General features: G+C 53.2%; 1 protein-coding gene across 1 annotated transcript in view; it reads right to left on the reverse strand.

The window, feature by feature from the left end:
* Nucleotides 1-334: 334 nt before the first annotated feature.
* RET (ret proto-oncogene) overlaps nucleotides 335-17,034 on the reverse strand; it is a 56,289-nt gene continuing 39,589 nt past the window's right edge. Inside the window, exons 11-20 of the mRNA XM_017519250.1 lie at nucleotides 16,235-16,491; nucleotides 14,033-14,180; nucleotides 11,946-12,053; nucleotides 10,685-10,899; nucleotides 10,309-10,431; nucleotides 8,520-8,590; nucleotides 6,805-6,942; nucleotides 5,611-5,710; nucleotides 3,914-4,061; nucleotides 335-2,528 (exon numbers count right to left, since the gene is read on the reverse strand). Coding sequence (XP_017374739.1) covers nucleotides 2,371-2,528; nucleotides 3,914-4,061; nucleotides 5,611-5,710; nucleotides 6,805-6,942; nucleotides 8,520-8,590; nucleotides 10,309-10,431; nucleotides 10,685-10,899; nucleotides 11,946-12,053; nucleotides 14,033-14,180; nucleotides 16,235-16,491 — 1,466 coding nt within the window. The 3' untranslated portion in view covers nucleotides 335-2,370. The remainder of the gene's footprint in view (nucleotides 2,529-3,913; nucleotides 4,062-5,610; nucleotides 5,711-6,804; nucleotides 6,943-8,519; nucleotides 8,591-10,308; nucleotides 10,432-10,684; nucleotides 10,900-11,945; nucleotides 12,054-14,032; nucleotides 14,181-16,234; nucleotides 16,492-17,034) is intronic.

Genomic DNA, 17,034 nt, shown 5'->3' on the forward strand with positions numbered 1-17,034 from the left:
CCAACTTCAAAAGATCAGCAACAAGCAAATTGCTAGAGAGCTGTGAAGAGCTAAACTCGACATTAGCTGCTGCTTTATTCTAGGGATGGACACCTGAAGGAAGGAAATCCTTGATCAGTGGAGTTAGTTGAGTTTTTCACAGTTTCTATCAATGTGCCTATTCACATGCAAATGTGCCAGATAAACCAGAGCCCCTAGTCCTCAACCACTATTGAAGCCTCAATGGTTATCATGATAGAATTCCTTGTGACGTTTTAAATATTGTATGGAAACTACAAAATCAAGAAATCCATTGTTTCCAACTAGAATGTTAAAAAGAAAAAAAGTTTACACATTTTATGATACATGATTTTATTTACACAACTGATTTTCTTAGTCACCTTGATTACAAAAAAATGAACATGGTCTGGTTTAATGACCTTTCATAAATAGATTTTACAAATTCTAATAACTGACAGATTGCTACTTAATACTCAGTAATACTTAATACTTAGTAATTTCTGCATATATGTGTATGAAAATTCTAATAGGGCTAATAAGGATGGGGACTTTATAACTCAGGAATAAACAATTAGGTTATTGGTTAGGGATAAATTCCCATCATTGGGTTAGCTGTTTAGACCTGGAGTTCGTACCCTCCTGAGAACAAACCTGTTGCAGCAGTTCACAGGCTTTTTTAATAATTTGAGAGAGGTTATCCTTATTTCTGCATTTAGTAAGACTATCATTAAGCACATCTGAAAACCAAAAGTTTACCATGTCTATAGATATTTGTAAAGAACTTACCACAGTGTATCTGAAAAACAGCCCCAACTAGAGCCAGGTTACGTGTCCAGTAAGTGTTTTCCAAGTTCTCCCTCTGGGTGTGTGCACATAAACCATAAGGCTCGATTATACACGCATCCAAGCCTTGGCCTCACAAAATGCCATAATTTTGCTGTTTTTGTGAAACGCCTATATAAAATACAGTATTTGAATGAGACTATTTTAAGTCCTATCAGTGCTTTAAGTCTGAAGAGCAGGCAGTGTTTTGGTAATCCGACTCTTTTCTGTGAAGTTACAGTGCTGACACAGCCAGAAGAGCTGCTGGGACTTCCCAAAAGCTGCCCCCACAAGACTGGAGGAGTGTTGAACATTTCTGACCACAAACAAGCAATGAAGAATGACAAGAAGCTTATGAGTCATGGTCAGAATCTAGGAAACAGAAACATCTTGTAGCAGCATTAAGTTACAAACAGGAAGAGCTGATCCATGGGCCTTTCACACAGGCTCTATAAGAGCCAAACACCATCTTTTCCACATCAGAATTGTAATCAGAGGTGTAGCAGTCCTTGGTCATTGTTACTGCTTCCAACACAGCTAGCTAGCCTGTCTCTTTATGGGTAAGTTGATAAGATTCAAATTAAAGTGAGTACAAGCCCCACCTGCTCCTAACAGGTAAAATGAGCTGCTGCTTTCGGCTCTGCTTGGCTGTGGGGTGCGCTGCAGGCTGATGGCAGGTGGGATTCACAGCAGCAAATCCTCTGCCGTCAGCAGTCCTGGGACTCCAACAGCCCCCTTTCTTCATACTCATCAGGGGTAGTGGTTCTTGGTACCCAACACGTGAGGATGATGTGGTGGGCCCGGGGGACAAATGTGTCTTGTGAGCCCACTTCCCTGATACCACCATCCACATAAGTAGAGATGGCATCAAATCTCTCCATTGTGCTAAATCTAGGAATCATCTTAATCATGATGAAAACCAAATGTCTTCCTAAGAAAAGGTCGCATGATTAAAAAAAATCATTCTCAAGATCTTGAGTGCTGAGCCAGGCCCATCTTCTGGTCCCCTCTTCCTCTCCAGCCCTGGCGGGGCTTTGACGCTGCCACCCAGGCCTCCCCAGGCTCTCATTCTGAACAAGGACAGGTCATCTGGGCCAGCATTTTTCCTACTTCATTTTGTATGTGTGTGCTTCATGTTTAAATTTTGGTTGCCTTGTTTGGCAGCAACCAGAAAAATCCAACAGTTCAGGTCCAACTTCATACAGAAGGTAGTAAGTGGTGGACCCACATATGTGAACACAGAACTTTGGCGGTCACTGATGGACACAGACTAACACTGGGCACTGCTGGGCACTGAAGAAAAAGGAATGCTTAACCACTAAGACTCAGAGCTCTTACCCGATGTGGCATGTCTGCTAGGAGGGAAAATCACCGGCTGTCGGAAGTAAAACCACCTTGGAAGTTAAAACAAACTACCAAAAATGAGTCTGCCACTGGGAACTGAACATGGCTTGACCAATGTGACATTCACAAAGAAAGGGCCGGTAGACTTTCCGTTCTCAGCATATTTCTTCCCCTTGTGAGTCCATTACCTTTCACAAAGAAATTTTAGCTATCAAACGTGTCCATTAATTTTGCCGCTGAGGGTGAAAGCATCCAGTTAGCATATACACTATCATTTGCATATCTTGGAAACCCAGTGTTAGTGCCATCAGCTCTCGTGAGTGGTACAGGACTCTCTCCAGGCCAGTTCGGGTCTGACATGCCTAAAAATGAAAACAGATCATTTGTTCTGCACTGAAGAACCAAAACTTCATGTGCAGACAGTAAGGCCTTGGCAAAACTCCCTTTGATGTTTATACCAAACTCGTGGTTTCTGTGCCAATTACATTAATGGTTTTGTGCTCCAGGTTTCCAAAACACTATTACAGTTGGGGGAAATATCATGTGTTCTCTTGGTAAATGTAACTTTACAGACACTACCAATTTTGGCTTTTATGAGCTTGAGACTCTCAAATCTGATGTATATTTCTCGAACTGTTTAACTCTTTTTCTAAGGCAGTGTAGGGCAACAGCACACTGCTGCACTCAATGGCTTACTGCAGCAGGAACGTTCTATAAAACGTTCTCTAAAATAAAGGAGGCACTTGTCTGTTGTCCAAGCCTACAATGGAGGAGAGAACCTTCCAAATCGAGGGCGCACGCAGGCCAGCCCCATAGCATCATCAGCACAAATGGAGTGTGGCACTAGACGTAAAGACAGCGAGGAGTCAGTGAGTCAGGAGGCATGCAAAAGGAACCGTCTCAGCTTCAAAAAATGCTTGAAACTCCAAGATTTCAAACAATCAATGATGAAGTTAGGAAACAGAAAAAAAAATCAAGTATTTAATCGATGACAAAAGGAGGAGTTTTGGCAAGAACCATATTTACTGTCCATTGCAAGACCACAGCACCACAGACTATGTTCTTTCAAAAAGCAACTGCTCCGGCTTTTAGCACTGACTTCATAAATGACAACCATCCTGACGGTGGGTAAGGCAAAGGATGTGAAAACAGCAGTCGAGGTGTGTCCTCCCAGCGCCCATTGGCTCCTGTCGCCTGCTGCCCCGACAGAGGACATGCGGCTGGGACTGGGGCCGAGGCTTGGCCAGCCTCTGCTCGCCAGCTCCAGGTGGCCTCTGAGGGGCACCTGCCTGCCCAGGAGGGATCTGGGGCAGCCTGGCTGTGGTCGCAGCACAGGCTGGGTGATGCTGGCAGCTCCTTTCTCAATTGAATACCTCCCCAGATTGATAAATTCATCCATGTAGTTAAACTAGAAGTACTACGACTTGATTCCCACCCCAGAAATGCCTTATTCCGCCTGTTCTTGGTCTCCCCTGAGAGTTCCGCCCTGATCTGTTTTCTCCTCTACCATCCTAAATTGCTGGGAAGTATGGTAATTACACTTATTTTCACATCCTTTTAGAAAAACATAGTTGCAGAAATGCCTGAATGTAAACGATGCAAAGTCGGACATTTACAAATAAAAAGGTTCAGAGCAGACTTTAGTTTAGTTCAGACCAGAAACATTTTTAAAAAGCATCACAGAGAGGAAAGATAGTGCAGAAGGGACAGCGGTGCTAGAATCTAGTAAATGCATGGGAAATTCTACCATAGAGTTTGTTTTCAATCCATGTGGAAGGGAGGGCTCGAGGGAGGGGGGCATTATTACAGTCCACCAGGGGCGTCTCCTCCTCTGAGAGGCCATCATCATAAAGCAGGGAGTCGGATGGAGTGGACGCTGCAAGGTCCAAGTAGTCCTGGAAGAGAGAGACGGCTGGTCACCCCAGGCCATGGGTAACAACCTGACACAACTCAGGCCCCCCACTGCCCTCAGGGCAGAGGCTCTGGCTATGTCCCCGAGAAACCAGGGCCAGGCTGTGCTGAGCTCCCAGGACTCCTGCCTGGCCTGGTCCTGCTCTGAGGGCATCGCTCCCCTTAGGTGTTGTCTATTCTGTCTCTTCCCCTAGAAAGTCATCTCCCTGGGGACAGAAATGTGCTCCCTCAGCATTCTATCTCCAGGACCTGGAGTGCAGCCCTAAGGGGGACACCACATCCAGCCATATCCTGCCTGCCCCAGAGACAGGCGCCAGGGAACCAGCCTGCTGACAAACCCTTGGGCTCTAGGGGAGCCCGCTGCAGTCACATGCCAGGACAGAGCCCTAGCATGCAGAATGCTTTTCAGCTTTCCCCAAGGAACCCTGCCATCTAGAACATCACATCAGGGCTGAGAAATCTGAAATCCGACACCACTGTCAGGGTGCATAGGACGCTGCTACAGGCATGGGCTCCCCAGCATGAGGGGCCACTCGTGCCTGCTCCTTTCACTGCCCAGCTTGAATGTGCACAGAGAGGCCCAGTGTTTTCCTGGCTGTTTCTCAGCACTGTTCTAGGAAGGCCAGCACCAGTGATCACTTCTGTTTAGAACAACCCTGCATTCGCAGGACTTGGGAGTTCTCATTAAGCGAGACAGTGATGTGAAGTTTTGCTACAGGGGGCCTAGGTCCTGTGAAGAAGTGACAACTCAGTAAATGTGCCAATGTTAAGACAAGGACTGTGTATAAACCCCGTGAGGGTAGGGCTTTGCTGGTCTTGTTTATTTGCATTCCTAGCCTCCGAGACAGTATGGGTCCTAGCAGCTGCCTGATGAATACTGGCTGAAAATGTGTGCAAACTTCAGGAACTGTATACACTTCCAGGCATGCAGGTTGACTCTGGCCACACGGCTGATATGCTTTGTTTGGTCTAAGTTTGGCTCTGGGGAATTTTAATGAATTGTTAACAATAAAAACTGGGAGACAACACAAATCTTGTAAACTTCAGAAGACCTGGACCATTCCTGGCTCCTCTTCCTACAGGCCACAGGTGCTCCAGCAAGGAACCCTTTGGAAGGGGGTGGCTGTTTGCCACAGTCTCCACTGCTCCCTACTCACTGCCCTACCCCAGCTGGACCCCCCTGAGCATCTGAATTTTGGACACTTGCTTCAACTCTACTTTCTTGTGTTCCATTGTAGAAAACTATTTTCTTTGGCTTTGGAATATTTTCTTCCCATGCTTGTCTGTAGAGAACTCTTCCTAAGTGTTAAGAATCTTGGTTTCTTCATGACTTGAAAAGAAGCCCAAGGGGTCTGGCCTGAGAAGCGTTCAGTCGGCTCTATGCATACATGGGAGAGCATGATTGTCTCTCTCTCCACAATCCCACTGTGGCCCCACATTGGGAAATCCGAGGGTGAAAATCACTGCCCTGGGATAAGGCTGGAGTCTCCCCCTGCCACTTTCAGCTTGTGGGAATTGGCCGCAGGCACTCACTCTGCTCTTAACCATCATCTTCTCCAGGTCTTTGCTGATGTCTGCAAACACTGGCCTTTTGTCTGGCTCCTGCTTCCAGCACTGCAGCATCAGGCGGTACCTGGTGGGAAGAGCAGACAGGCCAATATGACCCAAGCAAGGCCAGATCTTGAAAAGACAGCTCACCACAGTCACCACACCCTGCCCTGTGCCCTGGTCCCAGTGTGCTCTGTCTCCAATCCCAAAGCTGTTTCTGCATTGTGAAACTGTGACTTCTCTGAGCCTCACTGGGACCCAGACCTGGCCTGTCTGTAGGATCCTGGCCTGTGTGTCACTGTGCTCAGGGTGCTCAGAGCTGTGGTCCATAACTCTGTAGGCTTCCCTTCCCTCCAAGGGAGATTCATTTTTACTTCCCTTGCATAAACACTGGTAAACAGCTCACTGGATAGTATGCTTGCTCTGGCGGCTAAATGAGAAGTGCCAGTCCTTAAAACTCTCAAGAACGATGAATTGACTGAGGGCTTTTAGGTGTGGAGACAGACAAACAAGAACCTTTGGCAATCACACGTCTGTCCTGCACTGCCCTTGCTTCCCTGGGTGCCCAGGCACACCACAGTGCTCCAGTTGGCTGCCAGCCGGGGGCCCAAGGAGGCGATGCCTGGCTTCTCGGCCCAGTATGCCCCTTCCACGCCCCAGCCAGGCGCACACACTGTGGGATGCATGGACCATGCATCTCTGCCTCTGGGCAGCCCTTTCTCATCTGTTCTCAGCCTGGTTTCTAAGACCATCTCCCCCAAAGTCCCCCTGCCAGTGTAAAGGCTTCAACCTCTCAGGTTGCAGTCCAGGCTGTCCATGCCTGCCTCTGCACCTCCACTCAGGCACCCCTCAACACATCCCCCCTGGGCCATTCTGAATTACCAGCTCCTCCCCAAGTGTCTTGCTGGGACAGCTCTCAGCCCTTGAGTTTGTACTGCACCAGCCCCTGCTCCCACTCATTTTTATAAGACCCGCTAGGAAGCCCCCCAGCACCCAGTGGGGTAGGAACCCCAGTATTTATTGCCACACCCAAGAATGGCTTTCTAACCTCTGCCCTGCCCACTCCCCACTGCCCACTTCTCCTGGCTTCTCCTGGGGCTGCTCTGGATGAGGACAGAATGCGCACAGGTGTCCCCTCCCTTCCCAAGTGAGGCTGGGCCAAAGCCCATCCCTGCTCACATCTCCTCGCTGCAGTTGTCTGGCCTCTCCATCCGGTGGCCGGTCTTCAGAAGGTTGAAGAGCCGCTCAGGAGGAATCCCAGGATAGGGGTTGCCCCCAAGGGTCACGATCTCCCATAGCAGGACACCAAAAGACCACCTGCAGAGCACAAGCGGACCAGTGAATGGCTCTACCTGGCCCTTACAGCACCCTCTGGGGGGCCCAGATGTCCATCCCCATCACCAAGCACTTGCTGACTCTGTCGGCCCCAAGCACAGATGCTCACAGAGGTCAGCCTGGATCTGGCTGCACAGATGGATGTAGCATGGAGGTAGGGAAGGGCTGCCTGCCTGCCTGGCCCCTACTCCATGATGCTGAAGTTCCTGCCCAAGCCATTCCCATCAGAGCAGCCACACCCACAAGGGGAACATGAGGTTTGTCACTTAAAGAGGTGAGAACGCAAACCACCAGACTCAGAGTGCCTTGTATAGTTCTTTCACCATTTCTAAGTGCTTGGAAATTTTCATAAAATCTTAGAAGAAAAAAATGCTATAGCATCTTTCTATAGAAAATTTTTTCTATAGAAAAAATTTAACTGTGAAGGAAAACTTACTGTGCAATGAGAACAAAACCATATCACAAAACAGCATCACATGAGCCCATTTAGGGCAATAAAAAGCATAGATGTGCACACCACAGAGCACACCAGAGGGCCAGCAGAGGCCACTGGGTGGTGTGGTCCAGTGACGTTCAGTCGCTTCTTTATGCTTTTCTCTGCCTTTTCTAACTATCCTACAGTTAGCTTATGTAATGGGAAAGCTGTTGTCCAATTGCTTATTCACAGTGCACAGTATTCTAGATGCGCATGTGGGCCGTGCGCAGTGGCTCATGCCTATAATCCCAACACTTTGGGAGGCAGAGATGGGCAGATCATTTTAGGTCAGTAGTTCGAGACTAGCCTGGCCAACATGGTGAAATGCTGTCCCTACTAAAAATACAGAAACATTAGCCGGGCGTGGTGGTATAGGCCAGTAATCCCAGCTACTCAGAAGGCTAAGGCATGGGAATCGCTTGAACCCAGGAGGCTGAGGTTGCGGTGAGCCAGGATTGCGCCACTGTACTCCAGCCTGGGTGACACAGTGAGACCTTGTCTCAAAAAAAAAAAAAGCACGAAAAACAAAAACAAAAAGTTGCACATGTCTGCTGATTGTAGAACACTTTAGAGGGAAGAATCTCATGTTTTAAAAGCAATCAGGTCTTGTCATTTGACCTGGAAGAATGAGTTTTTGGCTTCCACTTTTGAGCAGTTTGGGGCACACCAACCACACAAGGCCATCTTCAGGTGGAGTCCCCGAGCTCCACTTGTGAGTGGGGACAAGTCACTGGGCACCCTGCCTGAGCCCAAAGCCCTGCTCAGGACCACAGGTGGGTAACTGCTGGGCTAGGCCTGTGAGTCACCAAGGGACTCAGACTGAGGCATGGAGCTGGCAAGGGGAGGGGAGGATGGGTTTTTGGCCACCTGCTATGCTCTCATGCTCCACTGGGGCTTTCAGAACCGTAGCCCGGCCTGGTCTGGCCATTTGCCTCATGAATACCTGGAGGGCTGGCACTGCAGACAGGTGCTTGGGGCCAGTGCAATTCCATGTCTAAGCTTCACTGATGGGCATTGTGGCCCCACTACGCGTATAAAAGTGTTTCTGTAACCCTCGCTCCAGGAAGGCAACACCCACACTTACACATCACTTTGGGTGGTGTAAATATGATCAAAAAGGGACTCAATTGCCATCCATTTAACTGGAATCCGACCCTAAAGAGGGGATGAAAGAAAGACATTGAAGTTACTCTGATGCTTTAGGAAGCTGGGGTGAAGGAGAAGGCCAGGCTGTGTCCCTGAGCTTTCAGCAACCAGAGGAGTGCTGTAGACACTCCTGGGCACATAGCTGGCCACATACAGCTTTGAAGGAGCCGGAACTCCAGCCTGAACCTCCTTGAGCATTGCTGAGATGTGGGTGGGAGTCAGTTGTCCGCCCACAGCCACACAGGGCCAGCTTGTAACATGCCACAGGCCTGCTGGTGGTACAGAGCAGTGCTTCCCTACTTGTGGGCCTGGAGCTCCTCCAGCAAGATCTCTCTTGGGGTTCTGAGGGCCAATGTATTAGGGAAACCAACATCTAGCATTTCCATGTTGGGCAGTTTGCCAGCAGCTACCACCAAAGAAGCCTTGAGGGAAGGGATTTGTCTGTATGCCTTGGGGGAGGCTGTTTTTCCTTTCGAATTGTACTGTAGGGTGCTTTTAGTATCTCTGAATGAGTGCCCCTGGCCCCCCACATCCCTCAGCAGTGCTGGGGTCTGACATAACAAATCCTTTTCAGGGTGACTAGAAAAACAGCTTCTCCATAGACAAGCCTGAAGGTGCAAGTCCAATTTTAAAATGTGTGCCTTGGGTGTAACACAACATTACTGTCACTTCTACTTAAACACATTAGGGATTTATGTCCTTAGTGCAGTGTGGCTGTCTTGGTAGCAGTGTGTGACAGTGCAGCCTGCACACCTTATGCAGGAATGCCTTCAGCGTCTCTCCCTGTAGGACCAGTGCATCAACAGGAAGGCTCTGTCCACATCCTCCACAGGGCAGGGGCCAGCCCCAACCACTTCCCCCATAGCAGTTCTGAGATCTGCTGTCACAAGGGAAACCCCAAAAGAAACGGAACAGCTCACAGCCCCTGGCTTCTCCACAGCCCTCAGAGCAAAGCTGAATCATAGGAAGTTGCCTTTTGTGTATGTGTTTTTTAATTCTGTTTAGAGCAGGGTCTGCTCTGAACGTCTAGGTTGCATGGCCTTTGAGTAGCCCCCTGAACTTGCCCTGCCTGGGCTGCCACTGGGAGGCTGCAGGAGAGGGGCTGACACGGGTGGAAAAACTAAAAGGGCCAAGGCAGTTGTCCCGGGAATAGGACCACAGTGGGGAACCAGATGGCCCCAGAAGAGTGACCACTGCCTGTTTCATAGACTTGGACAAAGCTGGGTGGCATTTGTGGATCCTGTCCAGGGAGCTCCTATGCCTCCAAACCCAGCCAAGCATCCAAGGCCCCTTCGAACAAGCCTGTCTCGTAAAGCAGTTCATTCCTTTTTGCAAACAATGACTGCCATGCTCCTGCTTTCATTCCACCCTTCTTTGAGGAAAGAGCTATGGTCACACTGGAATGGCAACCTTCATTCTACAGAAGCCAAAGGGACTGTGCAGAAGAGGACTATAACTTCCGTAGCATGAAGTGGCCTCTGAAAAGCCTGGTGAGGGCGTCGCGTCAGTGTGCTGCAGGGGAGGGGTCCCCTCGAGGCCCCAGAAAAGGACCAGACAGATGCTGGGTCCCTGGGGACCCAGGGTCAGAAGGATTTGGGGTGAGGGCTAGAAAAGGCTTAGTGCTCCACAAATCTGCGGTATCTTTCCTAGGCGTCTCAAGGGCGCTGCCCGCCCCGTGGTGCACCTGGGATCCCCGGGAGCCCTGCCTCACCCCCGGGACTGGGCACCTTGCTCCTCTTCACGTAAGAGTCCTCTTCGTAAACATCTCGGGACAGCCCGAAATCAGAAATCTTCATCTTCCGCCCCTCAGCTACCAGGATGTTTCTGGCTGCCAAGTCCCGATGGACGAGCTGCGAGGAAAAACAGTGCGAGCCCTCAGCGCGGCAGCGGTCGGCTGGCCAGGTGAGACCAGCAGAGGGGCGGGGTGTGGCCCGGGGAACGGCTGACCTGGGCCGGGGGTGTGGCATGGCAGGGGCGTGGCAGGCTAGAGCGTGGCATGGTGGGGGTGTGGCAGGCCAGGTTGTGGGTGGCGGGGGTGTGGTGGGTCAGGGTGCGGCCCGGCCGAGGGAGGGGCCGGCTGGGTGCACAGCCGTGCGCATGCACCTTCATCTCGGCCAGGTACTGCATCCCCCGTGAGATCTGCCAGGCAAACGAGATGAGGTCGCCCATGGTGAGGGCCCGCTCGTCCGGGTGGTCCAGGGAGCTGGAGTTGCGGCTGCCTCCGCTGCCCACGTAGCCGGGCCCCACCTTTCGGCTCTCACGGAGGAAGCCTCGAAGGGAGCCGTACTTGGCGTACTCCACGATGAGGAGGAGCGGGCCTGGGGGCGGAGAGAGGGGGCCCTGGGCATGCGGGTCAAGCAGATCCGGTTTTCCAGGAGGGAGAGGCGGGAAGCCCCAGGGCCCCCAGGCCGGGCCTTGCCTGGGGCAGCACCGCTGCGGCTCCGTGGAGCGCACAGACCTTGAAGTCCCAGCTCCCTCTTGAACCACTTGCTCTCTGCCTCCCGCTGCTTATGTGGGCGCCTCTTTCACGAGGTGCCTGAGGCAGGCCACACTGCCCTGGGAGGCACCCTCTCCCTGCCGCTAGGACCCCATGCCTTTTTGCCTCCTGGGTCCTGCCCCAGTGTAGGCAGGTGCTGCCCACGCTGCATTTGCGCAGGCCTCTGCCTCCATCAGCACGTAGAGGGTGCTGATGGTACGTGCTGATGGAGGCAGAGGTCTGCGCAAATGCAAGGGTTCCTCCCTGGCCCTGGGCTCTGCACGCAGCCTGCTCCCTGTTCACGCCTGTCCTGCCCCAGGGACTAGCCCCCAACCCTGCTGGTGCCGACAGGAGTGCCTACTGCACGCTCCCGGTGTTTCCTTATACCTCTCACACACAGGCCAGAAAGCCCCTGAACACACAGTGGTTTGGAAAACCAATAAACCAGGGCAGTCTCCTGGGTCTTTATCTGAGAAATGGTAATAATGCTCCTGCCATGCAGGGTGGGATTGGGGGTCAGTGCCCTGTGGTACTCAGGGTACCCGAGTACCCAGGATGGACTGTCTATTCCTAGAGCTTCCTGCCCCACAGGCCCAGCCTGGAACTGGGTGAGGACACCTGGGATGTTACAGCAGAGACCTCTGAGCAGCCCTGCAAGCTCAGGGAGTGCCGCTAGCACTGGGCTCCTCTGATGGAAAGTGCTCCCTTAGTCGGTGGACTCAGCTAGACACAAGCTCCAGGCTGGGGCCTGAGCCAGGCTTCCAGGAAGAGGGAGAACAGGAAACAGGGCAGGAGCAGCCAGACAAGGGAGAAAGAGGGAGAAGAGGGCTGCCTCGAGCTCCCAGGCTGGGTACAGGGCTGCCCATCCCACCCTATAGCTGGCCTTACCGTCCTGGCTGCAGGCCCCATACAGTTTGATGACATGTGGGTGGTTGACCTGCTTCAGGAGGTTGAACTCTGACAGCAGGTCTCGCAGCTCACTTGGGGAGGCATTCTCTGAAATGCAGCACAGAGCAGGTTGCAAACAATCCCTCCTGGAAGCCCCTTCCATGACCACACTGGGTCAGGACAGACCGCATCACCTTGCCCAAGTTCAGACAGAGAGGCCTGCAGGGATGACGCTGCTCGAGGCTTCTCCTAGCCTTTGGGGTCAGTGAACAGGGGTCACATCCGCCCTGGGGAAGAAGCACCCCAAGGAGTCAGCTTCCACACAGGCAGGATCTTTCCCCAGAATGTCCCAGGACTGGGCCACCTGTGTACGTAGCATTATGTCTCTGCAGTCGCTGTCTTTAGAAGACAGTGGTCCACAGAAATCCCCTTCACTAATCCTTCTGGAAAGGTGAGGGGACTCCCCGACGTACCCACATACCCGCTTGTGGGGAGAGGCCCTGGAGAAGGAGGAGAACCATGAGGGAGGACCCCACACACCACGACCAGTCTCCCCATTTCCTGTCCCCATCTGAGACAGCCGGCCTGGAGGCCAGGAGTCCCCCATGCTGTGGATGTATCCAACACACATGCATGGCAGCTGCTCACATTCCCTCAGTTACCACAGAGGACCAATGTTAGCACCCGAGATAAAGCAGTGTTCCCAGTGCACTGCACACCTGACATTCTGCCTTATTCTTTGTTTTGGGAAAGAGTCATGCTCTGTAGCCCAGGCTGGAGTGCAATGGGGCCATTTTGGTTCACTGCAACCTCTGCCTCCCAGGTTCAAGGGATTCTCCTGCCTCAGCCTCCTAAGTAACTAGGACTACAGGCACACGCCACCACACCCGGCTAATTTTTGCATTTTTTTTTTTTTTTTAAATAGAGATAGGGTTTCCCCATATTGGTCAGGCTGGTCTTGAACTCCTGACCTGGTGATCTGCCCACCTTGGCCTCCCAAAGTCTTGGGACTACAGGCGTAAGCCACCGCGCCTAGCGCCTTCTGGCTTATTCTTAATGAAAGCATGATTCCCCAGAGAGGGTGACTGTAGAGGCATGATGGAAAGAGGACAAGGCACCCCAGGGGTGGCCTGCCCAGTACATGTGTCCTGAGGGCAGCCAGAGCTGTGCTGGAACGCCCAGCAGGTGCCTGGGCCTGCAGGTATTCCAAGAGTCAGAATACATGGCTAGGTTATCCCTCCCGGGTCAGCTGTCCCACTGCCCAGCTGTGCTGTGCCACCTCCTCTTTCCTGAAGGCTTGTCTGGAAGGGAGAAGATGGCTGGGAGTTGGGGCCTCAGGACCCCTTGGACCAGCTGTGGGTGGCCTGGGGCTGTGTGTGGCTGCACCGAAAATCCAATGGTTTTCCTGTGCCCCTGGAGAGTCTGGGGTTTTACTGGCTTGGAGGTGAACCCAGTCTGAGGGGCTGGGTAGGAGTGTGAAAGCACCCTGTGCTGGGCAGCCCCCAAGTGCTGCAAAGAATTCTCGTGTACACCAACCACTGTCCCTCACCACCATGCAGCCTGGCTGTCCACAGGGCTGGGGTCTGGCCACAGAAGAGAGGGTGGCCCAGTGCAGTCACCAGCCTCAAACATGCACGCCTCTGTGGGCAAGTGCATGTGCCCATCAAGAGCCAAACTTGTGGCATGACTGGGCATGAAGGCGAGATAGGCCTGTCGGGGTCTCCTGAGATTGAGGGCCAGTCCTTACTGATGGTCTCTTCACCAGGACCCCAGGAGACAATGAATGGGAAAGACTGGAGTGAGGACAGCTCTCAGCTTAAAACCAAAAGGCTTTTTGAATGTTTAGAGATTAGAACTTGAGTGGCACTGGCACAGCAGCACCTCTAGAGCCTTCCAGGGAGAGCAAAGTCCTCACTCAGCTTCTGTAGGCCCATGTGGCCCATGTGCCTGTGGTAGGGGTTCCCCAACTGCAGCCTCTCTAGAACAGCAATGGGGCTTCTTTGGGAGGTCCCATGCTGGCAAGACGGGCCTCACCCCCCCAACTCCGGAGACTCCCCCAGATGTGCTATGCCTGTGCCTCCAGGTACCTTTCAGCATCTTCACAGCCACCGTGGTGTACCCTGCTCTGCCTTTCAGACGGAAGGCCGTCGCCTTGACCACTTTTCCAAATTCACCTTCTCCTAGAGTTTTTCCAAGAACCAAGTTCTTCCGAGGGAATTCCCACTTTGGATCCTCCTATGTTGGAAATGTGGGAAAGGGAAGAAGTGGAGAGAAAAGTGTGAGGATAACAGGGGAGGAAGAAGGCAAGTCCCCTAAAGGAGCCCCCATGGACAAGTGCCAAAGTGCAGAGAACTGGCTGTCATCTGAGCCAGAGGCGATGCTGTCTGCCTCCGCCCAGGGCAGGACCCTACAGCCAGACCCCTGAGAGCTGCTATATGACAGGTCCTCCCAGGGGAAGGCAGATGTCACAGCATGGCTTGGACTCAATACTCGACCCTGTCTGGCCCCTGGTCTACTGTCTCCCCTGACCCCCGTCCCAGGACTAAATGAGCACTAGGCCCAGCCCAGGACCTCCAGCTACAGTGGAACAACTTTCCTGCTTAGCCGCTCCTGCAAAGAAAGGTGCCACCATGTTCTGCCTCAAAGTGTGGAAGCACTGCTCTTCCTGGGCTGCCACCTGTCTTCACACACCCGCTCACCCTGCCTGCTGACACCACCACCCTGCCCTCCCACCAAAGTTACATCAGGCCCACTTGGGACTGCTCAGGATGCCTTCCCAGACTTCACCTTGACCCCCAGTACTTGAACTCCGACCAGGAAAGCCAAAGCCTGCCAGGATCCAAGAACCCTCCCCTGCTGTGCCAGCTCTGGGAGTCCGTCACCCCAGGTCTCCTGCTCATGGCTGTCCTGGCCTGGCCTCACGCCCTCTGAGAACCCACAGTCAAGGTCAGTGTCTACATTGCCATGGCTGCCCTGCTGCTGCCACCTCCACAGCTGGCACTGAAAACCCATTTACCACGCTCCAGACACTGCAGTAAGTACATAAGGGCAACATCAACCTGATCCTCTCTAAAGCAGAGGTTGAGTCATAGGTTCAAGACCTGGTGCTGACGAGTGTGACTCTGGAGCTGACTGGGGTTAGGGTGATGGTCTCTGCCAGCAGCAGCCCAGACCAGTGTCGCCTTCCTGTGCAGCCTCACGCAAACCCGCTGGGTTTATGAAGGACTCTGGTGGCTCATCCTACAGCCGTGCTGTGAGGCTGAGCTGTGGCCAGGCCAGGACGGGGACCACCAATTGGGAAAGCCCCTGGGGAAGTGGCAGTAGCCACACTGGGAAGGCCTCCTTGGCCAGCACCCTCACTAAGGGCTGGGTGTTGCTTGACGGAGACTCCAGGGCTGAGGCCCCAGGCTCTGTGGGGTGTGGCCCCTCCCAGGAATCCCAGGCCACCTCCTAGCCTGAGATGGGTACTGACAGGGCCCATGGCCACTGGGTGCTCAGCTTCCTCCCTTCCACTCCAGGCTGGAGGCTGCCGCTGAGGATGTTTTCACGCCACCATAAGCTTCGTGGCTCACTGTCCACTCACATTCTTGGCTCTGAGCCTCTGTTTCTCCTATAACTGGGCTTGGCTTCCAGTGCCCTGAACTGTACTAGTGGGGACACTGGAGGGGCAGGCCACCACCAGAAGAGGGCAGAGGCACCACACAGGAGTCCTGGCCAGGGTAGGAGGCCAGGAGTTGGGGCTTTAGGACCCTTTGGACCAGCTGTGGGTGGCCTGGGCTGTGAGTGGCTGCACTGGAAATCCAAGGGTCTCCCTGTGCCCTTGGAGAGTCCAAGGTGTGAGGATGACAGGTGAGGAAGAAGGCAAGACCTGTAAAGGAGCCCCCATGGACAAGTGCCAATGTGACAAGGATCTCCCTGTGCCCAGGAGAATCCAGGGTGCTTGCCGCAGCCTGGAGGTTCTGAGCAGCATATACGCAGACCTGTAGGCCAGGCTCCGCAGAGGCACCGGCCTCTGACTTCAGTGCCCCTCCATTCACATTGCTGCTCCCCTGCCTGATGCTTCGGCCCTGACCACTGCCTCTCACCTGGATGGGAACAGCACCTCATCATAGTCCCACCCCAGACTATCCCCACACAGTGCCCTGCAGAACTGGGAGCAGAACATGGGCCTTGTCTGCCCTGCATCGGCAGCCCCTCATGGGATGGCCTCTGTATCCTCAGCTGGCCTCCCTCCCTGGATGGCAACTGGGGAGGGTACAGGGTCTTCCCTACCCTGCAGAGACCCTCACCGGGATCTTGAAGGTGTCCACGGAGACCTGGTTCTCCATGGAGTCGAGCGAGGGCCGGCGGGCGCCGGATGAGGAGTAGCTGACCGGGAAGGCCTGGGCGGGCCGGCGGAACGTCATCTCGGCTGAGGGGATGGGCGGCTTGTGGGCAAACTTGTGGTAGCGGTGGATGCAGAAGGCAGACAGCAGCACCGATACGATGAAGGAGAAGAGGACAGCGGCCGCGATCACCGTGCGGCACAGCTCGTCACACAGCGGATCTGTGGACGGGGTTGGTATGAGGTTTGGCAGTGGCAGGAGGTCCCCCACACCACCGGGTACAGGCTGCCCACGCTCCTCCGCATGGCTCTCCAGCCCGCTGTGTCCACAGCAGCAGGGAGGTGGCAGTGGAGGTGTGGGAAGGACTGAGAACACCCCATCGAGCACGGGTACTGCCATGTACTGCCCCATCCTAGACTACTATTGCCCTCTTACAGATGGAGATAGAGGCTCAGAGAGGCTGAGCAGCCTGCCAAGGTCACACACCAGAGGCTGTGCTCACTACACCAGCTGGCACTGGAGGGCTGGTGGGGGAGGTCAGAATTTTCTTCTGTTCCAAATGTCTTTGGCATTTACTTTACGAAAATGCTAAGTGGCTCGGGACATAGGCCTATATAAATACCAGAAAACTCGACACCAGAAACGTGTCCCTGTGCTCAGGCAGGACAGCGCCTCCGAATGTGGTCAGGGTGGCTGTGCCATCCACCAGACCTGCTGACCTTGAAATGTGCTCCTGGGTGGGTGTCAACTACATGGTCACAGGG

Source organism: Cebus imitator, unplaced genomic scaffold (genome assembly GCF_001604975.1).
Source record: "Cebus imitator isolate Cc_AM_T3 unplaced genomic scaffold, Cebus_imitator-1.0 Scaffold731, whole genome shotgun sequence".
NCBI lineage: Eukaryota > Metazoa > Chordata > Mammalia > Primates > Cebidae > Cebus > Cebus imitator.